This window comes from Crinia signifera, chromosome 3, assembly GCF_055691185.1.
Source record: "Crinia signifera chromosome 3, ASM5569118v1, whole genome shotgun sequence".
NCBI lineage: Eukaryota > Metazoa > Chordata > Amphibia > Anura > Myobatrachidae > Crinia > Crinia signifera.
In genome coordinates, this window is record NC_139219.1 from 83,609,669 (window position 1) to 83,636,185 (window position 26,517).

Below are 26,517 nucleotides of genomic sequence, written 5' to 3' on the forward strand. Positions count from 1 at the left end.
TTTAAAAAACTGCAAAAGACAAGATGGTTCGCATATTTACCTGAAGCAACAACCACACTGTAATTATCCTGAAATCCATTTTCTGCTTTCACTTTCTCCTTCTCCTCATGGTTTTTTTTCTCTTTATCATCCTTCTGCTCACTTATTAACTTAGCAGTAATACTTGGTGTGTCTATAAGACAAGAAATGGATGTTACCATGTTTCTCTACTTCCTGAAGTGACAAATGAAATGCATGTTTTGCATTCTTCACAAAAACATTTGTAAATGGGTAGCTTATTGTACACTTTTATAACCATTAACCTACAATGTAGAAACCACTCATTTGGATGTGTACTTTATTATTTGTTTCCTTGGCTGCCTCACAGCTTTGTGAGGGCAGCTGGTTTCCCATTGTAAAATGAAGATTGAAAGTGTTTGTAGCTGCTCTGAGAGAAAATGATGTCTTCCACCTTTCTACTGATGCCTGTGGGTAAATTCCCTTGGAATTGGGTATAGAATCCAGGTGCTCACATGTCGGTGGTCAGAAGACGGCATGATGATGGGCAGGATCCAGATACCTAGTGTTCATTCTTGCATCTTTTTCGAAACCTCTGCTGTGCTTTTCTGTCTTGTGTGTCGCTCTCTGCTTGAGTGCTTTTAGCACAATTTGGTCTGCATATCAGTGCTGAGATACATACCAGACTCTGCGAGAAGCACCAAACCAGAAAGCAACAATAGGCAGGAAAGAGGAACTGCACAGGCTTTGAAAGGTGAAGGGTGCTAGAATAAACACCTGGACACCTGGTGGGTAAGTCAACTAACCCTTTTCTCCAAATTGCTTAACCCTCTTCTACCTGCATCCTAACATTTGAAACACTTCAGCAAAGTATAAAAAAAAATAAAAAAAAATAATGCTATCTTAAAACTTTGTTGGTACTTGTGTACTTTCACGGCTCCCACAATGTGCATCGTACAGGGAAAAATCGCATGCGATGCCATTTTTCACAGAAATTATGGACATGAGTTGACATCATGTAAAATGCACCCCAAATGTCATTTTTCACACTGTACCACCCCCACTATCAACGCCAACCCAAAGCGTGGCGAGCGCAGCGAGCCCGCGGTAAGCGTCCTACGACCTTTTCATACCCCCACTATCCACGTCGGCGTGGAGTTTACAATAGAAAGTGTGGCGAGCGCAGCGAGGGGACACGGATACCTGTGAAGCCCGCGAGGGGACACGGATACCTGTGACCACGCTTCGGGCTCGCTGCGCTCGCCACACTTTCTACTCTCAACTCCACGCCGACGTGGATAGTGTGGGTATGAAAAGGTCGTAGGACGCGTACAGCTGCGCTCGCCACACTTCGGGTTGGCGTTGATAGTGGGGGTGGTACAGTGTGAAAAATGACATTTAGGGTGCATTTTACATGTCAACTCATGTCCATAATTTCTGTGAAAAATGACATCGCATGAGATCGCATGCGATCTCATGCAATGCGATCGCATGCGATTTTATAAAAAATGCACAAAACCACGGGAAAATCACATTGCATGCCATCGCATGCCACTACATATGGCATGCGATGGGAGCCATGAAAGTACACAAGTACCACTTTGTTTAAAGCATCCCATTTTTGCAATTTATAACAGTCTGGTTTAAATGTTTAAATTAATTGTAATTTTTTAAAATAAAAAAATGGTCTACATGGAATGTTGAACGATGCTAATGTTCTTATTTTAAAGTGGCTCACCAGTGTATCGGCTACTAGCGCTACAGCTGTTGAGTCTAATTAGACGTTGGACTTGAAAGGGGTGAACTCCTGCTACTCAATATGTGAATGAAATGAAAAATTAGAGAAAAAAACCTCAATTAAGATCTATAAGCACTGATACTTCGTTCCGATGCGCTTAAATCATGTTTTCCCAACACTACAGACTTATGTTGAAAGGTATGTGAATTGAGGGGCACCCCGCTCCACATGTTTTGGGATTGTCCCAAAATAGCTCCATTATGGAAAGTAATACATAGGTTGATCTCATGTCTCACTAATGTAGACATTCCCTTCTCTCCTATGTTCTATGTCCACGATACATCCCTGATCTAGAAAAACCCACTCAAACGTATTTGTCATATCACCATCGCATTGAAATGCAAAATTGCTTCTCACTGGAAATCCCACACAATCCCCTCTATGGCAGCTATTACAGCGGCTAACTTGGACAACTATAATATGGAATTTCTCTTTAGTATAGTTTCTCTTTAGTATAGGTTGGCCTATCATAAAGCCCTTCTTTCTATGACATTTGATTTTTAAAGATCTTCATGCTTAACCTTATTAGATTTTTCTTATACTTGTAATTGCTTGCTCTGAAGGTATCTCAAGAGAATGAAAAATATTTAAAGCACAAGTTTACTTTACTAATGTTCTCAAGAATCATTGTTTTTATATGATAATTTTATGTTTAGTGCATAATACCTCCGTTTATTCTTTTGTTTACCCTCCCTCCAATTGTCTATACATTGTATCTTTAAAAAATCCTTGAATAAACACTAATTAAAAAAAAAAGAAAAAGAAAAATACAAAATAATAACCTAAGAAAGTTGTGCAAACATTTACTCCTCCTAATGAGTATCTAGAGGTAGTCATTTGTGGTTTATGACCTGGAGAATCAGTGCCATCATTAAGGAAATAGGTATTTTTGAATAACCAAAAAAGGTAATTTAATAAAAAAGCAAAATCAGAAGTATGTCAGAAAAAGAAAAAAAAGTCGTTTCTGAATAAAGGACTTCTAAACAGAACATTTCTTAAACTGCCCATTGTGAATGCAATGGGCCCTTATACATTGCATATTCAATTAATTGGAAAAAAAATATATATGAAAGTTACATCATGGATCAACATGAATCTTTGTGTTTAGTTGAAATTCAACACTTTACTACAGAAGGTTCTACAGGGATTCACATAAAAGGAGTTACTACCACAAGTTCAGACCCCATACGCATGTGATGGTTGGGAAGTACTACCCAAAGTGTATTGTATCTTTGCATCACAAATTTTTTTTATGTCAGGTTTTTTTTTTGTATCTTATTCATATTGTTTGAAATTGTATTATAATTTTATATATATTAGGTAAAAATCCTATAAGAGATTACTGGGCGCATTCAATAAGCTTTGGTAGTTTACCACAGCAATTTGATTCACCATAGGCCTGATGCCGGCACTGTTTGGGATTATGCTTAATAGAATTCCAAGCCGCAATAAAACATGTGATCCAGATATTTATCCTAGATCCCATGTGCTAGCAGCCAAAAACAGGACGTTTTTCTCTGAAAACAAAGGGTTTTAATTGGTTGTTGAATAATCTGTAAAAAAAAATAATTAGCCCGTTTATTTTTTCAGGAGAAAAATTATTGGGGCTAATTGAATATCCCTATATCTGACAATACATCTGAGTGGGATAGGAATCAAGCCTTCATAAATAATCCAACCAGAGCCAAAAATGGTTCATTATTAAGGGTTATTATTGGAATACTGTAAATTAAAAATTGGCAAATTGCTGATGTGCCCTACAAGGACTTTTTAAATCCATACATTGTACTTTGGTCCTACTAGCATCATATACAGGCAAGAGGAAAGGAACACTAGAAAATATTTACAAATGGTCATCCACATACAGCAACAGTTTAAACAAATTCCATCATATCTTAGACAGGACATTTTATATATATATACACACACACACACACACACACACACACACACACACACACATACATATACTGTACTGTACATACATAGAGTACAGCATACATAAACACAAGACAGTTATTGGGGCTAAGTAGAACAAGAACTACAGTAGCAGTTATGAAGAATTTAGCATTTAGGGTTTCAAATCCCAGCATTAAAGCAGCAATTTACTTAACCGGAATAGAACTAAGTGGAAGAAAGAAAATATTTCATTATTCAAGTACTTTAAAAGGATTTATCAATTCAAGAATGATTACTTGCGATACCACTGTACCTCAGCGATGCTAAATCACTTTACTATATATATTATGTATATATCTATAGCTATAGATATATACACATATACATACACAAACTTGCTGCACGGAGTGCACTTGTCTATGAACGCACTGTCCTTGACTTTGGAAACATTTTATGTATTTTGGGAAAATAATCATGCTTTTCCAAACAGATTTTTTTACTCACTAAAGAGCACTTTGTTTTATCTGTGACATTTTCATGGACATGACTCAGAGGTCAAATACAGCTATTTCTGAATGTATTTCCATTTCTTGTATAATGCAATAACAAATTCAAAACACTTGACTTTCATCCATTTAATTGTCCATCGTTAGACAAGAATGACGATAAATAATGACCAAAAGAAGTCACTTTGCCAATCTGTAGGACAGCATGAGAGCGTTTTGGCTGAATAAAATATAGTAAGGAAAACAGAGAATAATTGAACTAAACACACTTCTATTGTGCAAAAAAGGTAGGATCTTTAAACACTAAATGTTGCGTTCTAAAACTGGGACCAAGGTCATTTACGTTATGTTTACTAATAGTTTTCCTACTGCTATTGACATTTTACGGAAAGCTTTATTTCAAATCACTTACTTTGTGAATCCCAGCTTTCAAATTCAATTTTACTGCCTAAGGCACAAGAAAACAAAATGACTTAATCAAGGTCATAGGACCAACAGACAGTGAGGATCAAACTGGGTTCATATAGGTCAAGACATTACTGTAATAAAACTTTAAGCAATTTATCCGACATTAATTACAATAAAAAACCACTCCCCAACCACCACTGTGTGTGTGTGTGTGTGTGTGTGTGTGTGTGTGTGTGTGTGTGTGTCTCATATCTGTGTGGATATAGATGAAAAATGTCCTACTCTATTTTTCCACATATATAAAATATAGATCTGCAGAAAAAGCAATGCACACTTCATGTGTATAATATGTCTGAAAAAAGATTATGTCCTATAAGAACAGCACCATTTTTTTATTTACTTAAGATAACTTACAAATGGATACTCTTTCTCTACTGCCATTTGCTTGAACAAAGGGCTGCATTTATGTGGACACAAGAAGGCTAAACCCTGTGTCTCTAGCCTTGACTCAATAAATATGTAGCTACAGGACATACCTTGGCGAAGAAGCCATGCCAGGGTTGGCTGTGAGCTGACAATGTAATGCAATGTGGCAGAGTCTTACTTGGCTTTTAAATGCAGTGTTAGCATCTTAGAAGATCGTAAATGCCAACCAACATCTCGTTAAGATCTGTCCAAATCTTTTGGATTTATAAATACATGCAAATATAGATCATACCACCTGACACAAACTTAGCAGCCAAACCTGCCATGCTGCAACATTTCTACAATTAGCATTATTTCCATTAAAAAGCAGCAAACAATAATTATTTCAAAGTCATCTAGTCACATGTGGAATTGGAATTCAAAAGTAAAGTTTGGAACAGTTTATGTAACAATAGGTCAAAGAAAAAGAATTAAGTGACCTTAATTCATTTTTTTTTTTTTAATTAGACAGGAAACAGATGGATGCATCGACAGAGTTCTACAGAATGTTCCTGAAAATGTTTTTCTATCCGGGTTTTTTTCTTTTTCAAGGCCTACAAATCTGTGTGTCGGGAAAAGAATCCTCTTCAGCAACCAATACAAACATATTTGGCATGCCAATAGGCGCTCTGTGGAAGCAGTGTCCTTCGTCTGAACCACAAGAGTGCTGGTAATAACTGTATATCTTTCTTCATGATGAATGCCACTTTTAGAAGCGAACATGTAGTTCCATGTATACTTGTCCCATCTAAGCATATAACGAAACATGGTTATGTGGATTTCAGACTTCAGGAGAATTCTTTAGTGTAAGGTACATAAACTAACAGTTTCTCTGAGCCATGGAGAAAAAACTTTTGAGATATCATGGGTATAGCTGGTGCTGGAAAAGACAGGACACTAAGTTTACTTTGGAGACAGCTCAGGCTCCTCCTCTACTACTGCTAAATTAAACTACTTGCACAGGGCAAAACAAAACCAGACACAAAACACACATACAAAAAGGAGGGTTAATGGAGCAAGAGAACCAAAAACTGAAGCCACGTACAGTATGCCAAAGGACAGCCTGTTCCAGGTGAAATGTCTCAGACTTGAAGGTCCGAAAATACAACTAGAACAAAAATGGATTTCCACATCAAGTAGTCTGCCCCACAATTGTCCCTGGAAAGTAGACTGCTAACAAGGCTTTAGGAACCATTCCACAAACCCATGACTCTTCAATAATGGCTTGGGGGCTCCATGTGCCACCTCGTTGATTGACTAAAGAGTGACATTGTCAGAGTTTATATTGACCGGATGACCCTAGAGTAGGTGTCTGACTCAAGGCCTTGTAAATCCCCTAGAGTTCCAAGATGTTAACTGTTAGCTGTGACTGCTGTCCAACAACCCAAAAGGTTGCTTTGAGAGTGACCGAAACCATTCCTCGAGTTTGGAATCTGTTGTAAGGCAGTTTTATTCCTGAATGACGAATGGATGTGATTTGTCTTGAGATGTTTTAAGTGACCACAGGAGGGAGAGACAACTGGGACCTAACATGATTGTGTGATTGTGAGATTCTATCCACCTAGTCAAAAGTTCCAACTGGTAGGTCCTGTAAACTATGTTGAAGGTGGAGAGTTATGTTGAGAACTCTGAGATGTAGACATTTATCAAGACTAAACTAAGGGCTGAAAGGAGACTATCATGTCCCAAGTAAGAAAACATCTCTGGGCCTGAGTTTTCAAGATGGCCCTCAAGTGTCCCATTACCGAGAAAACACAAGGCTGGAGGAAAGAAAAATCATTTTTTCATGGATGTAATGACATAGGATATTTAATGTCGGAGTCCAGTAGGGACTTCACGCATCCTTGCAAAGTACCAGTCTTGTACGGGCTTAGATGTGGACTGTGGTGAAAATACAGTCCAAGAGGAAACTCCAGTAAAGTCAGGGCATAGCCCCTTTTAACAATATCTCACAAGTAGACTTGCAGCCCTCCGCACAAAACAATTGAATACTACCTCCCACTATCAAGATCCTCCAGATGGAAGTTAACCTGTCAAAAAATCTGTTTGTGTGTTTGGGAGCGTATTTAAGCGCACACAGGAAGAACTTAGCCTCGAATGGGAGACTGGAACTTGGCCCAGGCTTTGGAACAAATCAACCAAAAGTGGTAAACCTTGGGCTTAATAAACATGGATGGGGAGAAAGGAAATCTAGAGGTTGCTGTGAAAACAATAATTTTGTCCAGCTCAGGATCAAAGAATCTTGAATCTCTGTTTCAATGGTGATGTAACCATTGAAACAGAGATTCAAATTTCTTTTAGCAGGCTGACACAGAATTCAAAGTCAGAGTGAAATTGCCCACCTAGTCGCCACTGCTGAAACCTGGAAAGAAAATCCACCAACTCTTAGGCCATAGGAATCCATTCCACTGCAAGGGCCAGAAGGATCAAAGCACCCACCACTGAAAAAATCGCCTTTAAAAAAAATAAAAAAACTGCAATTTTTCCCATTGTCATTTTTGAGAAAGTAGTGGTCGTCTTCACCATATTAGCAACTGTAACATCCACTTTGGTTGAGGTCTACAGTATGGTTCTACCAGAGAGGGGGAGCAGACAGAAGTACAGAATATGCTTGGAAACTTTGAAACCTGTACTCCAAGTAAGCCTTTCTGAGAATTGACCCTCTAATTGTGCTGAGAAAGGAAATGTTTGTTTAAATAAATCTTTATTTAAACACAAGACCGAGGAACATCTTATGAATCCTTAGAGTAGATTTAATAGTGGCTATTAAGACCTTTACATTCCCTGTACTGTTATGATCTTCCTCCTGAAGGGATGGCATCTCTAAATCCTGAAAACCATCTTCAGTTGGACAAAACACTTCAGCGTTAGAGTAACACCTTACCAGAAATTAAGTAGACAGGAGAAATTTAGGAGAAAGCCAAGGTGCTCTAGGCTCCAGTACCTGCTTTAAGAGACTGGGAAACTTGAACCAGTTTCTGAACGCAAAGAGATTCCAAGCACACAGGGAAGCTTATTTCCAAGTGTTGGCATAGCACTGAAAGGCCCAGCTGCACTGGAGTATGAAAGGGGCAGTCTGGACAGAGATAATTTCTGTGCCAGTTCAAACATTCATAGGGACAGTAGGGAAGTCACACTGACCCCAGCAGAAAATCTGCTATCTTGATTGCTGTACAAATAACCATTAAAGGCACAACAGATGTGACATGCACCAATAATACACGGTGTAAAGAAACAGTTAAGACTTAACACAAGAACAATGCAACTGATAAATGGGATAATAACAGTTCATAGCTATGCAGGCACCATCCCTTCAATGTTAATTCAACTGTACACCCCAAATATAATAATCCAATAGTGAACATATAACATATAGGAGGTCAATCTGTAGCAAATCTATTAAATAAATAAATGACCATGCCGCTGGCTGACAGCAGGGGAGAGGACCCTTGGTGGGCTATAGTGAGGAAGCATACCAAAGGGAGTAGGAAGAGATAGTTGAGAAGACGTCTCACTTCATGGTCAACCACAAGGGATTTCTGCTGTTAACAGCATCTCTAGTGCCCCCACTGGGCCTGCCCCCCCCCCCCCCAATGCGGCCCCAATACCCAGCAGGAAACTTTCCTCCTGCATCAGGTCTGACCGCAGCAACTGTATCCTTTCTGGTCTGGAGTCTGTGTGGGCAGAGCTGATACCAGCGGCAAGACCTTTGCATGCCAGAGCTATTGCTGCTAGTTGTGCTGCATATAAATAATCAAAGCACCGAAAGGGAATAAACTACCCATTGCTTAATATTTAAAACGTGGCTAAATCAGGGCCAATAGATGACCCAGCATGGATTATGATCGCATTAAAGTACATTTACTTTAAGAGCTTTGGGGCCAGCAAGAACTTTCTTGCTGACAAGCAGCTCATTCCCCTACTAATACAAGCTCAAACTTGCCAGCTAAACTTTATTTCTGTATATCAATTGTACAGTAGTACTGGTTTTGTACTTTGGCTGTATTACACAGCAAGCTAAATCAGATGCTGGTAGTATGGATTACTTTTGAAAGCTCTATCACCAGTCATGTTTTCTACAATATAGTACAATTTTGTAAAAAGCAATATACACTTACTTTTATATAAAGCCTACAGTTATTTTTATGTTAAGAGGTATTTTATTAAAAATATCAATTTAGTTTACCAATTTATTATCACGTCATTACCAGCACTGTAGGGCTTTGATGGTTAACACTGCTCCCACTTAATCTGTAAGGGAAAATGTGCCCCAAGCCCCATACACACTATACCACAGGTCTTCAACCTGTGGCCCTCCAGATGTTGTGGAACTACATGTCCCAGCATGGCCTGACCGTTTTGGCATGCTCTTATAGGAAAAAATGTGGCAATGCATGTTGGAACATGTAGTTTCACAACATCTGGAGGGCCACAGGTTGAAGACCCATGCACTATACGATCCCCGCTGTCATGATATTGGCGGCGATGTACCGGCATCGGCAAGTGCATATACACTTACCGATGCTAGCGGGGGAAAGACTTCCCTCATCAGAACATATAGGATGAGGTAGAGGGTTGTTAACAATGCAAGGGAGCACGTATTGTCTACAATATTGGAAAGTATAAACTAGAACCTATAGTAAAAGTTGTCACTCAAAACCCTTTCTGAGTGATATTTTGTGCTATATTCTATATAGTGTGTATTGGGCTCTACTTACTATTCAGAGATATAACTGAAGGTTGTTTGTGTCACGGTATGGTTGCTGCATCACTTACATGCTTTATTTCCCTGGCTTTAATAGGCTGATGTGTTAATTATCAAGATAAACCATCTTTAGAACCCAATAGATGCACCAATTGCTCAGCCTTAGGCTGCACGTAATGACTTCCTCAGCCAAGCATATTTTGTATCTCATAAAAAGCTTGTTCTCAACTACACACAATCAAAATTGGTACACAGCATTCAATATATAGAGATGAAAATAATATTGTTAGTTGTATAATGTACAAGAGTCTTAAACGGTAGGTCAACGGCTTGGCAAATACTTTTATTGTAACAAGGCTAAAAAAAAAGGTTAAAAATTCACTTCAAGATATATATATTCTTCAAAACCGGTAGGTAAAATGAACTGTGATGCGATAACGTACATTAACCCTTTAAGTGCCAAATTAGTCAAAATAGGCAAGCAAACATTCGTATTCATAATAATTACCTGTAATGTTTATTTTATATATAGGAAATATAATCTTTTTTTACACAGCATTTTTAATTTGCTACAAATGTGAGCATTGAAGGCTTTTTGACAGATATTTTGTACATATATCTCACAGATGATGGCACTCAAGGGGTTAACACTCAAATTCCCTTTTATCTTGCACTCAATATACTGAATGTTTAAACAAATTCCATAAATCCGAATCTACTTAACATTCCTTTGCTGACGAGAATATATACACACAATTAGGTATAAGAACAGATCTATAGCTTGCCTGAGACCCGGTCAAGAAGCTCTGCTAGTGTGGTGGAGATAGGCAAGTGCAGAGTACGGAATTTGTGCCCTGCTCCATACATCGGATGTTGGATGATGTGACTTGTAGCATTGATTCTGCCTTTGTATAACTGTAAAACAAAGTTATGTTCATTATTTCTGTTGCATCACAATATATACAGCAATAGTATACACTTAATTATTGAGTGCTTATAAAGGCTTTATTTTTTTAATTTTTTTTTTTTACAGAAAATTAGCGGTGGGGAAGACACAAAATCAATTGAATAGCTCTGGTAGGTACCCATTACACAAAATGCTTTTTGTGGATTATAAACGGTGTGGTTAGGAGACACTAATACAGTGAATAATATTTCAGCATTGTCAGGCTGCCGACAGCAAAAACATTCTGAAAAGCAAAAAACTTCACTTTTAAACAAAATTTGCCTAGCCTGGTTATGACCACGGCATTTTGTGCCAGGAGTAAAGCCTGGTTACATCTTCACTCTTTGGAGGTTAACCTGGTTGACTCGCAAAGCTGCGGATTTCGCAGCCTTGTAAGTCCACCAGATGCTGCCCGCCGCGATCCCCCACACAGCTGCGAATGGCTGTTTTGCATAAACATTCATTTGAAGCCTTGGGTGCGGGGTGAAATAATTTGATGATTAGCGACTATTTGTACAGCTCTGGTCAATCGGAGACAAAAAAACACCTACTCTAGATGTGTTTACAGAAATAGATGGGTCAGAATGCTTAGCCACCACATTAATGCTTAGCCACGCGGATTACTTTACATGTATTCTGCGTCCCCTCGCAGGGCTCGCCACGCTTCGGGCTCGGTGGCTCGCTTTGCTCACCACACTATATAAAATCAACTCCACGCCGACGTGGATAATGGGGGTATGAAAAGGTCAGGGGATGCACTCGCCGCGCTTCGGGGTGACGTGGAGAGAGTGGTGCTGTTTTACCATATGAACTACTGAGATCTAATCTCATCTGATCTCATCTGATCTGCGATGCGATTTCACTCAGGGTGCAGTGAATAAATTAACTAAATTAACTACTGAGATCGCATCGCACACATCGCAAGGCACAAAAAGCCATGCGATGCGATTTCACTACGCAGAATAGCCCACTAAGCAAATAGCTTAGTGGGCACCCTGCTAGGAAACAAGTACCAAAAAATTGTATGACAATTAGATGATCTTTAAGCAGCCCATACACGCTGCGATGCGGGCTTTCCGATGTGTGCTTTGAGGTGCGCGCTCCCACGGCACCTCATCGCACAGTACAAAAAGTATGTGCTTGCGCATACTTTTTGGACTTAGTTTTCATCGCATTGCATGCACAACGCATGCACAGGCAATGCAATGCGATGTGATGCATGCTAGTTAAGCACTGAACGCACGCCCGTATCGGGACGTGTATGGGCGGCATTACACTTATGTTTTATATTTATTAAAACAGATAAAACAAAAACACACATAAAAGCATGAATATCTCAAAATAAGGCACTGAACACTTGCATAGAAGTGGATCTGTTCCTACAAAGCCCTCAAATGACAATGTCCTTCTTGGGAAAAGGAATAGTGCAAGCAATGTTCATAATAGTTACCACTCCCTTCAGAATGTCCACAAATAGTGTATAATTGGATGATCTAATTGTACCAAGTGTATACCATTGATGGGGTATAAATCCCTAGTATGATAGCCACTATTTTATCCTTGACGAAGCTGCATCTGGGAAAGCAGCGAAATGCGTAGTAGACCCACCTGATTGCACTGAGCTGCATGCATAAACACTCTGTGGAGTCTGAACCAGCCAATCCTATCGGGAGACATCCCAGACTTGGGATCCATTTGCCTCCCTCATCAAACTGTGGAGGCCTGCAGCAAGAGTTTCTCCAGTGGCTACTGGGACTTATTGCTTTCCTCTTATTGGGCCACACCACTAGTGAGGACTTGTCAACTCCACCATAATAAACCCTGTAACAGGCTACTGGGACCTGCACCGTACAATAATTCAGCCATCTACACCAGGAAGACACCCATACACTATAATATGTGGACATTCTCAAGGGAGTCGTTGCACTATTGCTTTTCCCCAAGAAGGTTATTGTCATTTGAGGGCTTTATAGGAACAGACCCACTACTATGCAAATGTTCAGTGCCTTATTTGAGCTATTCATGCTTTTGTGTGTGTTTTTTTAATCGGTTTTAATAAATATGAAACATAAGTGTAAAGATCACCCAATTGTCATAGAATTTTTCTAACTCAAGCGTTGCTTTAAACTCTCAGGGTTTACCCTGTTGTTCTCTTTGTGGTTAGAGAACCATCCTCCAAGATCATTACATAGTAACACACAGTGATCGCTTGTTTGATCCAAGGACTCTGTGGCACACAGATAATCAAGTGTCAAATTACTTCGCAGAGTCTCCCTGTGACTAAGGAACATTTTTCTTAAAAAAGTAAAAAGATGCCCGCCGCTAGAAGATTCTCTTGCGACCTAGTATGCCGAGAGGGGATGTTTGCCGTGACTGCCGCATGTAATAGGACATATCTGCATCTTCAAGGAAACATGCTCTGGTTGAATTGAGCTCCATGGCATCACCAAGTGTTAGTGCACAGGCAGATTTAATTGGACACCCTGCTAGCTCTATTGTGTGGTATATTAGGTCGACAATGTCTAGGTCAACACAAAAAAGGTCAATATGCACAAGGTTGACACCAGAAAAAGGTTGCCATGAGTTTTCAACTTTTTTTTGGGGGGGGGGGGGGGGCTGTCGACACATGAGTACGTGGACCCCCAATAAGTGTACCACTTTGCTTGCCAGACTTTAGGCCAGGTGCCTCACTCCGCTACGCTTGGCACACTTTACTGTTCCCACTCAGCGTCCACGTGGATGTTTAAGTGAATTAAAAAAAAAAAAAAAGGAACAGGTAACAACCACCCCTCCCACAAAAAAAATGTCAATTTTCATGTGTTGACCTTTTGCCAATGTCGACCTAGACAATCTGTATCAGACATCCGGATACCCTCTATAGGAAAGTGGTCAGGTGCTGCTGAGCTCCACATACCGGAAGAGAGCTAATGCAACTTTAACCCCCCCCCCCCCCCGAACCCTATTCTTAGATGCATTCACGCTAACCTTACAATAAGCTAATAAAGCTACTGTGCAGACTTCTAGCATTGCCGTAATTTTCAGCAATAGGGAGCAACCAAAACCCCTCAGATACCCGTTCCAAAATAACAAACAAGAACCAGACAAAGGCATTCTCCACAAATTCCCACTTGAATGGACCACAAGATTGATATGTATTTTAATTACACATTTAAGCATAATGTTATGTTTAAAAGTACATATTAATAGGTACAGCTTGTTTCAGCTCAATGGAAATGTTTTACAAGTGTTAAAAAACACATTGCAAAAATGAATGTGTGATCTAAAAATAAAAATTTTGGTGGTTTTGATGGTTGAGATATGATAGTACCGAGTGAATGGTATTCCCTATATATATTGCTATACTGTAGATAGACCACAGGAATAGCAACACTGAAGGAATCAGTGTTACAACTACAATTCAAGTACCCCAGCCACACTAAAAGGGTCAATTGTATTCTGGATCTTTTCCTTCAATTGACTTAATTGGTAAATAAGGGGAGAAAATACAGCTAAAAGATCCGTACACAACGATATGCGCCTGTAGTTAACTATATTGGCACTGCTGCGAAAACTGACAACCAGTGGTTGAACACTAAACAAAGGCGTTAAGGATATCCTTCAGTGCCGTCACCGGGACCCTGCCGAGCATGCAATCAATTTAAATATTGTCAGATTGTACTGTATGTTCAAATGATCAGGCATATCATTTACTATCCACGAGAACACAAATCGTTAGCAATATACTGGGTACACAGGGAAAGATATGCATGAACGTGCATATCGTTCAGAAAAATCATATAGTGTGTACTCTGCTTGAGACACCAAAAAGATCTTCTTAAAAATGTCAACATCTCTCACAGCGACTGTCCCTATTTTGATGCAATATTTAACCAAACTTTAATTAATTAACTTGGCGGTATTTGTATTTATTTATGCTGGTGCACACCAAAGAGTTTTTTAATACTATTTTAATTAGTTAAAACATCACTTTTTGTTATACATAAACATAGTGCTCAAAAAAGATAAAGAATATTTATACTGAAAGAACAGTCGCTGTGAGCGACGCTGGTATTTTTAACGGATATTTTGAGGGTCTCACAGAAACTCTCTACTCAAAGGGTTAGGAAACACGGTTTAGGCTACATTAATGGCATTGATTTTGTTACCAGGAAAGATCAGATGACTAAAGTGAAAAGAGCCACAAAAACTAGAACACAGGTGCAGGGCCAAATTAACAATGGGGAGGATGGAGCTGCAGCCACTCAAGGGCAGCCGCCAGTCTAGACACCCCACCAGCTCCAGAGCTCCCGCCGCCATTGGCACGTGACCAGGCGGCAGGCCCTGCTTGGGGAGGTTTGAGGTGGCTCGGGCACCGAATTCCTGAGTGGTCCTTAGTCCCCCCCGAGCGGGGCCATGCTGCCTGGTCACTGCTGCACTGAGAATAGCAGCAGGTGCAGAGGCATGGAAGCTCCAGCGTAGGGGGGTGGGATGTGTTGCCCCTAGAGGTGGTGTGCCAGTGGTGCACAGCTGGTGGCACCACTGGTGCACACCTCCTCATCGATGGTATGCCCGGAAACCTCTTCGGGCACACCACCGAAGTGGTTGATATTGCATTCGTATTTTACACATTTATGCAATTATTGTACTGTTATATAATTAGGGAGACACTGCAGTGTATGTTGTATGGGTTCTGCATCCTATATGAAATTGGCCTCACCTCCCCCACTTCTCATAATAGGACCTTGGACATTTCCAGCTCCAGGCCCATGAGGCCCTTAATCCGGCCCTGCACAGGTGTATGAACAAAAGCTTTATGTATATGCCAAACATATGTTTCATATAGAAAAGCATTCACCATTTCATTAATATTCTTTATTAATGAAATGTGGCATAGCTTAAAGTGATTTATGCTTTGGGTGGATAATTTTCTATAAAATGGTTTTTCATTTAGTTCAGCACTTAATCCAGGAACAGTATTCACATTACATTTGTAATTCTTCTACGCCATCTGCTGGATGCTATATTGTAGTGGTTTTGTAGAATATTTACTTCTATCCAGTTTGACTTTAAATACATCTAAGTCTAAGCTTATACGACACGATGCATACATGTCTTAAGTTCATACACGTATGATGTATAAAAGTTTACATTTTATACACAATGAATACAATTCTAAATATTGCCATACAAATCACACCCAACCATGTTGTAACAAGTTGGTTAAATGAAAAACTTCAGTTAACAAAATCAACAAGCTGATTATTGTTTAGTGTGTAGTTGGAAGCTTTCCGACAGTATTAGAAGGACACATACTAATGAATGAGCCGCCCAGTGTGTATGGCCCGGCGATGAGCACTGCTTCACGATCCCGCATCATCGCCAGGAAAGCCGCTCATCTGCTGGTTATACCAGCAGATGAGCGGCTTTCAGGACGGCCTTGCATAGCTCTGCGCTATGTAACGCCGTCCTCCCCCCTCCATCGGCGCCGGGTAGGGGGAAAGCCGCTCAGTGTGTATGCACTGAGCGGCTTTCCCTGCAGAGATAGTGATCATCGCTGTCCATACACGCTGGGCATAGTCGCCCAGTGTGTATGGACCTTAAGAATAAATCAATGTAGTTATTGTCACAGGTACCCTTTGGAAGATTTTCATTAACAAGTTTTTAAACTATAATGTATTTTGGTGTCAGCGCATTTTTTTCCTGATACTAAGCCCGGTATTGGATTTGTTCTGAAGAAATATTGGGTACATATCATATTTTTGTTTGACTAACCAATTCGGCTGCCCGATAATACATTTTTACAGTGAAACCGGTGTTTTAAACTAGAAACAGACCCGTTTACGTCCAAAAACAGTGTTATTTTCAGAGATTTTGCTTAGCTTGCCGGAGGCAGGTGAAACAAAATCCCCAATAAGCTTATTGGGGCTAATTGAATAACACTGGTGAGGAGCAGGGATTAGGGTTAACTGATTACCATTCTGTATGTTTATTTACATTTTTCTACAGCAAGATACCCACTGGCCTGATGTAGGGAGGAGAGCCTCAATGCTAATATCAAGGCAGGTTATATCTAGAAGGAACTTGTTCCATTTTTGTGAGCATGACCCCTCTGGGAAAACTAGCCATGGTGCTGGTTATCCTACAAATTGGGGTAAACAAGTTTATATATTTTGTAGGACTTTATTGCACAGCTGTAATACCATTTTCACATGAAAAGACGTACAATCACCCCGTGCAATAAACACTATTTTTAATCAATGTTATAGGAAAAACCAGTGCTTGTTGCATCCAATCATAAAATAAGTGGATAAACCGTAACAAGTCCTGTCCCTCACCAAATAACTGAACTTAAAGATGATAAAAACAATGTAATTTAATATTTTTGTCTCAATAAGAAACTTTTGGCATAAGGGTGCCATATTAAAAACAATTCTGCAACTCTACAGAGCTGTGATTTAAGTGTTTGGGAATCACTGGTTTACACAGATTTTGTAGTATCAGAAAACAAAATATTGGACAGATAGCCTTTCACTAACTGCATGTCACTAGAAAGCCAAAAATAACATCGAATTTAGTTCAAATCATGAGACTCACAAAAGATACTTACAGGGCAGGGAGACTGAAGAAACATGGTTACTTTCTCATCTTCCAACATCAACTGGAGGAAAAGTCTTCGGATGAAGCCAGAAATGTTGCCAGAGGCTGGGAGATTCCCGCGCTGCGGAGAGGTTTGGAACAACTCACAGAGTACCTGGAAGAACAAAGTAAAGTTCTTCTGAATTAACAGTTAATATGCTTTTACCAGAGCTAATAAGCCAAATATTATACATTCCAACTCAAGTATAGAAACCCTGAGTTAACATATGTGTTTAGCATTGCAAATATTTAAAAACCATAGAGGTCATTTAAGAAAGCAAACTTATTCTATTAAAAAGGCTTCATTTCCCTTACAATGTTATTCTGTCAAAAATTCATATAATTATCAGACAGGCTTACCTACTATACTGCTTAGGTCTGCCAGAGCAAGAGGAATATATGAGCAATTATTTATATTAGCTGTCCCCATACTTCGGGATAATAGCATTCAGCTATGTCTAAAGAACAGGAAAGCCACAAAATACAAGACTTGTTCTAATATTATTATCCACTTTTCAGTTTTACACATTGGATTCCTTTATCAGCACCAATTCTCTCTGCATGAAATGCAAGCTATTGAACAGGAGTTCAATATACATCCAGATGTCATGCTATATGAATAAGGTTAGAACATGGTTTGGTACTCTTTACCTAGAAGGGCGCCCACGATTTTGATCTTGGGCATCGTAAGGTAAAAAAATTGCGTCGGGTGTTAAATGTCCCAATTGACCCGATTTTCCATAGGGAACAATGTTAAATGGCCCACAGAGGCCAAATAGGCACCCTGAAGTGTGAAATGGCCCCCCCAATTGTTAACGCCACCCCACGATCAACGTCAACCCGAAGCGTGGCGAGCGCAGCGAGCCCGCAAGGGGCGGCGGTACGCGTCCTACGACCTTTTCATACCCCCACTATCCACGTCGGCGTGGAGTTGAGAATAGAAAGTGTGGCGAGCGCAGCGAGCCACCGAGCCCGAAGCGTGGCGAGCGCAGCGAGGGGACGCGGACACCTTCACAGGTATACGCGTCCCCTCGCGGGCTTCACAGGTGTCCGCGTCCGCTCGCCACGATTCGGGCTCTGTGGTTCGCTGCCCTCGCCATGCTTTGGGCTCGGTGGCTCGCCACACTTTCTATTCTCAACTCCACGCCGACGTGGATAGTGGGGGTATGAAAAGGTCGTAGGACGCGTACCGCTGCGCTCGCCACGCTTCGGGTTGACATTGATCGTGGGCTGGCGTTAACAATTGGGGGGGCCATTTCACACTTCAGGGTGGCTATTTGGCCTCTGTGGGCCTTTTAACATTGTTCCCTATGGAAAATCGGGTCAATTGGGACATTTAACATTGTTCCCTATGGGAAATCGCAGTAATCGCGTCGGTCGCATCGCATGCGTTTTTTTGGTACATGCGATGCCCGCGATGGGCGCCCTTCTAGGTAAAGAGTACCCATGGTTTCAATCCAGATTTCTTTGTGAGATACTGTACATTGTAACTGACCAGTACCAATATGTTTAAAACTGTTGACAATCTGATCGTCTCTGAAATGTAAATGAAGTATCATGGAAAATGGCCCCCTAGTAGTGGGACGCATTACTCAGAGAATTCTGCAACCTGATGAACAGATCACCATAAAACCCCATTAATTAAATTAAAATCAACACTGCTCCCGACTATATGACAAATTACTTAAATCTAACTCGTACTGAGAAGTTAGGGGAAAACTATGTGATTAATGGAATAATACTTGCTGAAAGTTCTAGATAGAACATGTAAGACAGCCTGATTTCAGGAAGAGTAAGCTTTGCTAGAACGCGGCTTCCTTTATCTCAGATGAGCGATCACAGGGTGCTCAAAGCTCATATCCTCAGACTGTATATTAGCCAAATCTTGGGACGGGAATACTTGCAAGAATATTCTTCGATATTTCATTGCGAATGTTGCCATGTACAGATGGTGAATATAAACAATGCTTCCCTTTTTTTTATATATAAAAAGGTTATTTTTTCAGGTGCATAAGAAGAAAAAACAATATTTAGTGAAGTAGTATTACTTAGTGAAGAAAGCCCATGTCCCTTTAGTCAGCCAATTTCAAATGAATTTGAGTTTATGTATAGTAACTTATGATGTGGATTACTAGGTCACCAATGTGTGGGTAGACGGATTATGTTGACAGGCACAAAAGGACAACAATTATTTTGTGTGGTTATTTTGGCCAAAATGTAGTATTTCGCCTGTAATCCAAACACCATCAGTAGAAGCTTGTACCCTCTGCAGGCTCGACTCGCTTGCCCAACAGATGTTCATGTGGATAGTAAAATAATAAATCAACCCCCTGCACACCCAAAACACAGTCAACCATTTTCATGCCAACCATTTGAACCTGTCGACTTCTTGTACTAATCAGTCTTAAGTACAGTCAATCTTTTGTACATGTGGACCCAATGGATGCTGATCTTATGGTGTCAACATAAACAACATATACATTGGTGATGTATCATCCAGATACCAATAATATGAATGAGGTATCAGATGAAAAGTGTCTATATTGTATTAATTTTTGTCCGACTTATCCAAGGTGCGTTCCCGTGACGTGCCATGACTGGGATCAAGTATGATACATCCTATGCAAAAGGACCGCATATAATGTATCAAATGCAGTCCAGCCACATGGGAGCTCCTTGTGCTAGTGGGTTAAGACCAAGTCTTCAAACATTTCTGTTTACTTTTCTTTGTTAAACAAATGCAGTCTTAAACAAAACCACCTCAGATATGTGGCCTGTGAAAGGAGCTAGCTCTCTGTGCCCATTTTATGACTACAACTTAGTGAGTGCTGCCCATAATGTGAAGGAAGGAGCCTGCATAAGGAAGTGGAGAGAGGACAATGTGGTTGATGTAGGGATCTGTCTGGATATAGAAATTAATGTACTGTGTGCCTAGCCCGCGAGATGCTGTCTGTATAATACATAAAGCTCTCGGTTTTCTATATTGTATGGCAGTCTATAGGAAGTCCTCTGGATTTTGTGGAAGCTACTAGAATGTTCTCCTTGCATGCTCTTGAAAACTTTCATCATCTCTAAAGTGGCCCAATGGAGGTCTTGAGCTTGACATGGCATGGTTGTCTCTGTAAGCTGCGAAGATCCTGAGAAGCTGCTCACCATCTGTATGCCTGCCCCTGCTGCTGACTCCCCTCCTTAATATGTGAAGGGGATGTAACAAAAACACAGCCCCTCGCATGCCTCCGCTGCATGTCTGCGACCATCGAATGATTTATCCTGCCTCCGCAAATAGAAGCCAGTGTAAACAAACTTATCGCTAGGACGAAGACGGAACAGGGGGCTGACGTTAGCCGCCAGCCCATCGGGAGGCAGCGACCCATCCACATACCCATGGGAACGACCATAAAATGCTGGGCATCCCCATGCGTGATCCCCACACACGTCACCATCTGACCCGATGCTTGAAAACGGCTCGGCCACTTGCAAGTCGCTGAAGCCATTCGCAATGGGGAGCTGCACCTGTGCAGCATTTATGTGCAGAACCTAAAACATCAGGACGGAGCCTAACTCCATATATATAGCGAGAAAACTAGAATCACCCCCTTAAAATGGTGTAAATGAACTGCAACACATGTTCTAGATTACAACTAGCTAACTTCAATACCCTAAGCCTGCCTAGACAAATATTTTAATAAGTATTCTACTGTATTCAAAAAAATGTACATCTACAAAATCAGTAACAGGCTGCAGTTGCCCTGTGTGTACGGCATTCAGCTATACTATGACAAAGTATCTTTTTTATATTTATATTTTTCCTCCAAATCTCAGGGCTATAATTTTAAACTACATGAACACTTCCAAACAAGGCAATTCTCGTCATTAACACAAATCAACCGGTATTAGCAAAATGCTCTTGGTAATGCGGCAAGACAAAATATTAAATATTTAATGAAGTATGAAAACGTAGTACAGGTTGCGTATCCTTTATCCAAAATGCTCGGGACCAGAAGTATTTTTGATAGCTGATTATTCCGTATTCCAGAATATTTGTATACCGTATTTCAATGAGGTATCTTAAATTATGTTGTATAAACACAACAGATGAAAAATACACAAATATATTTTTTTTTGTGCATGAAACAAGCACAAAAAACATGAAGTAACATTTTTGTACTATATCGGGCACTGAATTTGAATGCCAAGAAATAATTTTATTGCAAATATTTCGTGCCAGTTACATATCACGTCCCCAGTAGTGCTTTTCGCAAACAAAAAAAAACATAAAAAACATGTTCTATAGACTATGGTTTTCTGAATAATTTAGAGAACGGTTATTTGGACAAGGGATACTCAACCTGTATATAACTAGAAATAAAAAGTTATATCCTAGTTCATTTCAAAATGCAACACTTTCATTTCAGGCAACTGTATAAACAGAACACACTTTCACCTTCCCTTTTCCCTCCGGAAAAGCTTTCTCCCATGTTATCATACCTGGGCCATTAATCTCTGGTTATTTGGATGACAAGATATGCACTGCAAGAAAAAGGCCACTGTTGCATTTTCCACAGCAGTTCTTTGTTGAGTGGTCAGACCATTCCCTGTAGTGGAACTCAGTAAAGTGCATCTGGCATTGGTCTGCTGTGATCCGTTTATGTGTCCTGCTGAGCTGGCACCAGAATGACAAAGTAAAAACAAAAGGGTTGTCCATAGAGGGTTAACTTCAGATCCTCCAAGCCAATCCTTCATGACATGACTGTTGCCAACTTCAGTCAGAAACCTGAGAATTGGTGCCACCAAGTCGGCCGTGACTGGCATCCTACTAAAGTGCTGAGATGTGTATTGACGCCTGAGTCTTTCCTGCGTGGCATCCGCAGAGGTGGCAGGACAGTCTGAACTAGAAATGTGACTGAAGCAATAGTTAACCAGGCTTCTGACAAGAAGGGAGGGTAAGCCAGAGTCCAGCAATTGCTTGATGGCTTCTGGAGACTGCGATGAAGCAGCGAGTGTAGCTAGGTGCGACTCTGTTAGTGCAAGAGGTGCTTGTGCGTTTTTGGAGTCATCAGTAAGAGCAGTATTAAGGTCTTGTTTTTTGCTGTCATCTGTGATGGACAGTCTGTGCTGGCTCTGTATTGGCGGAGGGGTAATTCCCATCCAGCCCATTAGAAGGGAGAAATAATTAGGATGGATGTGACACATTGAGCATAGTAGACCGTCAACAGCCTTTTTGAGGACCATGTTGCAGGGTAAAGACATGGACCATTTATACAATGACCTAGAAGATAAAAAAGACAATTATCTCTCAAATCACAGAAAAATAAATACTTAAACAGATACCTCACTTTCTAAACTGCAGTGACCATTTATGAAACTTATCACACTCAAACATGTGAGCGAGTGAGATTGCTATGCAAAAGGATAGGATGCTTATACAAGATGATGGGAGTAGTTTTGTGGTTAACAGCACACAGTGTGGTCTTGCTGTACAAGCACACCTAGTTTTGCACTGAACTGAAGAAATTAGATTTTATTTTGTAGGAACACAATAAAAGTATTAGCGTGTGCGCACACATGAACAAGAGTCATCTGCCACTAATTGGGGATCATCAGAAAGCAGGCCTTTCTCTGTTCACTTCTAAGGGAAAAGTAGTTTCACTTTCCAACAATACTTCTAAGGGAAAGCAAAATCTCCAGTCAGACTTCATCCAGTGTAATGAAAAACTTTAATCAAAGTCAATAGCAAATTTAATAGAGACAGCCGAGATATAACTTAAATCATGATTAGAGAAATAAATATTGGTAAAATAAACAGTAATATGAGAAACAAAATGTCTGACATAAGTAAAAGGTGATTGGGTTTAAGAATTTTGAGATTATTGCAACTCCTTTATTTACTTGGGAGCAACTGCTAATCACCAAAGTAATGGTGGCCTCGGGCTTTAATGTCTCTGGCTATTGAATTACTGTCCCTGTTCCTTGTGCAGTTACTCGCTACCAGACAATTAATCCATGGAATCTGGCACAAGTCCCTGGAGCTAGGGTTTAACAACTTTTCGGCACCCATGATCCTCTTTAGGTTCAAACTGTAGTCTCTGTTTATTGCAACCTGCGGGATATAACGGGATAGCTCTGGTAGATAAAAGCCTATCTTAAATACCCTCGCCTAACAATTGCAGCATAAGTAGACTTGAACTTCAAAATGCACATGGCATGCAAACCAAACTATTGATGGGTCAACACATTTCGATATATTAACATCACTCTTAAGGTAATGACACACTCAACACTCAGAAGAGTACATCACAAAACCAAATGGAAAAGACTGGTTATGTCCTTAAGAGTGAATAGGAATCCACAACTGAGGATCTGGTGGAACAACATAAAACATCATCGTAATAAAATACATTAATTTTTCTTTAATTACTTACTCAAATAGATCCCGGTTGAGCAATCCTGGCAAGTCATATTCCACAGGAAGCTCATAGCTGTGCCATAATATGGCCGCTACACAGTGCAAATGAGAAGGTGATGGCATTAAAAGACCAAACTCTCTAGGCGAGCTGTTCGGAGAACTGAAGCTGCTACGACCGCTTTTTTTCAATGAAGCGACTCTGGCAGAATCACGCACCCACTTCAACAGAGCCTGTATTCTAGTTTAAACATACAAAGACAACACATTGGCTTTAGACAATCAGGTGGTTAGTGCTTTATATCCAAATACACTGGTATGCTGATAAACACTCTTCACATAGATATTTACTCAAATGTTTTATCTATATTTTGTACATCACAATAACTAACTTTATGGCAAAGAGATGTTGGGTGGGATGTAACAATTCAGCAGCTGTGCGGGATTCTGGAAAAACTGACTTTTTTTTTTTAAAGGGGCAATCATTTACAAAGCATGGTTTTGACTAGTAAATGATTGCTACTTTAAAAAAAAAAGGTCCACGTTCAGCCGCATCCTGCACGGCTGATGCCCATTTATTTACTCGACATAAAACCAGACGTTTCAGAGTGTTGATACATTCATCTTCGCTTCTAAATAATGGAATAATAAGCAGAGAACTTAAATAGGTTATAAGAATACAGCAAAGTCAACATTTTTGTGAAAAGTAAGTACCTATCCTTTGTTCCAGGGTCTTGAGTAGTCCCTAGCTGGTACAGGATATCGATTGTGGAGTCTGATGACAAACCATTGAGTCTTCCAAAAAGAAGAGGGCTATTTAGATCTGGAAAAAATAGAACTGTAAGTAACATACTATTTAGTAAAAGGAAATAAATGTGTTTAGAGTAAAAAGCAAAAGGGTTATTCTACACCAAAACAGGACTTCAAACTGACCACATCAGATTGTAATGAAATATGATACATTAATTGATGGGGTATGGATCACTGGATAAGCATTAGGTCGACTTGACTGAAGGTCAACAGGGACATTAGGTCAACATGGGCAAGGTCGACATTGGGTTTTCCACTTTTTTGTCCCGGATGTCGACACAGTCAACATTGACACTAACTTATTCTTCCACCACACCCTAAATCCTATCGGTACATGTCGGCAAAAAAAAAAAAAAAAAAAATCAAAAAACCCCATGTTGACCTAATGTCACCATCAGCCATATCCCAAATTGAAGTCTCGGATGCGAAGAAAACGTAGAAAAATCTTAAGCCCCGCATGCACTAGGTGACCCGCAGCAACAGGCGAAATTGTGACATCGCGGGAACCTGCTGAACAAAAAATGTACCTGCATGTCCATGAGGGGTCATTAATGATGCGCAAACAATCACACTACAAAAGATTTTTAAAAAGATATCGCTCAGCAGGCGCCTTCGCCTTTCACCCATCTAAACGATTCTCATGGGGGTGGGCTGCTTTCCATAGCAGAACGCTATATATAGCACTCTACCCCATCACTCATCTGCTGGTAATACGAGCAGATGCGTTGCGACAACCACTGATTATGTGGGAGAGTTCCACAAGTGCTTATCTTACCGCCGGGTTATACACACGGGGGGCTTTTGAGCTGAAAGCAGCACAAACCGAAAACAGAGCTGCTTTCAGCTCAAAATCGGGATACAGTAATTTGGTCTACACCAACTAGGTCAACAAGCATTGGGTCAACACCACTAGGTCAACAGGCAGAAAGGTTGGACATGGGTTTAGGTCAACATGGGTCAATGTCGGCATGACATTAGGTCAACATGGGCTATGTCGACAGTCAAAAAGTCAACATGGGGTTTTTCACTTTTGAGCCGACATGTGGCGACAGGCGGCATTTCATGCCCTACCATCCACTAGGGCATGGTGGGAGAATAAAATAGTGTGCCGAGCGTAGCGAAGCACCGGCACGGAGCATCACGAGGCACTTCAAACTTTGTCCATGTCGACATTCGGGTAAAAAAACTGAAAAACCCCATGTCAACCTAGCCCAATGTCGACCTAGTTGGTGTAGACCAAACAATCCACACCCCTCAAAATCACCCAGTGTGTATGGAATATCTTAATTTTGTCTAGTGTGTACAGGGCTTTTAGGCTGATATGTACACTGGTTCTGAAGTCACATGCCTTCAAAGCTGTCGTTTTATTTATTTTTTAATTGTGTATCAACATCCTTTTAAATGCATTTGCAGATAAAGTGTTGTATAAAGTTGGTCACCGTTTAAACCTCTTTTTATTGACTTTTATATGATTTATCTCACTCTGCATGGCTTTAAGGCTAGATGTATGAGGACACATCTATAGGTAACTGCTGACTATGATAACAAATGATGGCTCACATTTATTCTAAAGAGCCAAATTATCCATATTGTTTCATGGACTACCATGGCAGATGTTCTGTGTGACCGCACACAGTGCATGTTTTGCAGGTCTCTTCAAAGAATCAAGTGAAAAAATTAGCTCCACCTGTGGATCTTTTAAAATGTGTCAATCAGTAATGAGAGCACCTATCGGGTGACCTGGAAAATGTGAACTGTTTGGGGCCCTGAGGACAGAGTTTTTCCCGACAGCATTGAACAGGGATCTCGGCAGAACGGACCAGACTTTCGAAGCAGTCGGGCCCATTTTGCTGAGAACGTCCGTGGATTGTCGAGCTCCTGGCCACAGCTTGACGATCCACTGCCGTAGTTTGCGGCCATGCCCCCTTTTTGGAGTTTGCCAGG

General features: G+C 40.4%; 1 protein-coding gene across 10 annotated transcripts in view; it reads right to left on the reverse strand.

Moving 5' to 3' along the window:
- Window positions 1-26,517, reverse strand: part of BIRC6 (baculoviral IAP repeat containing 6) — a 262,531-nt gene that overhangs the window by 104,159 nt on the left and 131,855 nt on the right. For 6 of the 10 annotated variants that reach the window (XM_083176119.1, XM_083176125.1, XM_083176124.1 and 3 more), the window contains exons 53-59: window positions 24,478-24,601; window positions 23,783-24,004; window positions 21,849-22,629; window positions 17,332-17,475; window positions 10,564-10,693; window positions 4,613-4,648; window positions 41-172 (exon numbers count right to left, since the gene is read on the reverse strand). In XM_083176119.1, coding sequence (XP_083032245.1) covers window positions 41-172; window positions 4,613-4,648; window positions 10,564-10,693; window positions 17,332-17,475; window positions 21,849-22,629; window positions 23,783-24,004; window positions 24,478-24,601 — 1,569 coding nt within the window. The remainder of the gene's footprint in view (window positions 1-40; window positions 173-4,612; window positions 4,649-10,563; window positions 10,694-17,331; window positions 17,476-21,848; window positions 22,630-23,782; window positions 24,005-24,477; window positions 24,602-26,517) is intronic. The other 4 variants (XM_083176127.1, XM_083176126.1, XM_083176121.1 and 1 more) reach the window with 3 other exon arrangements.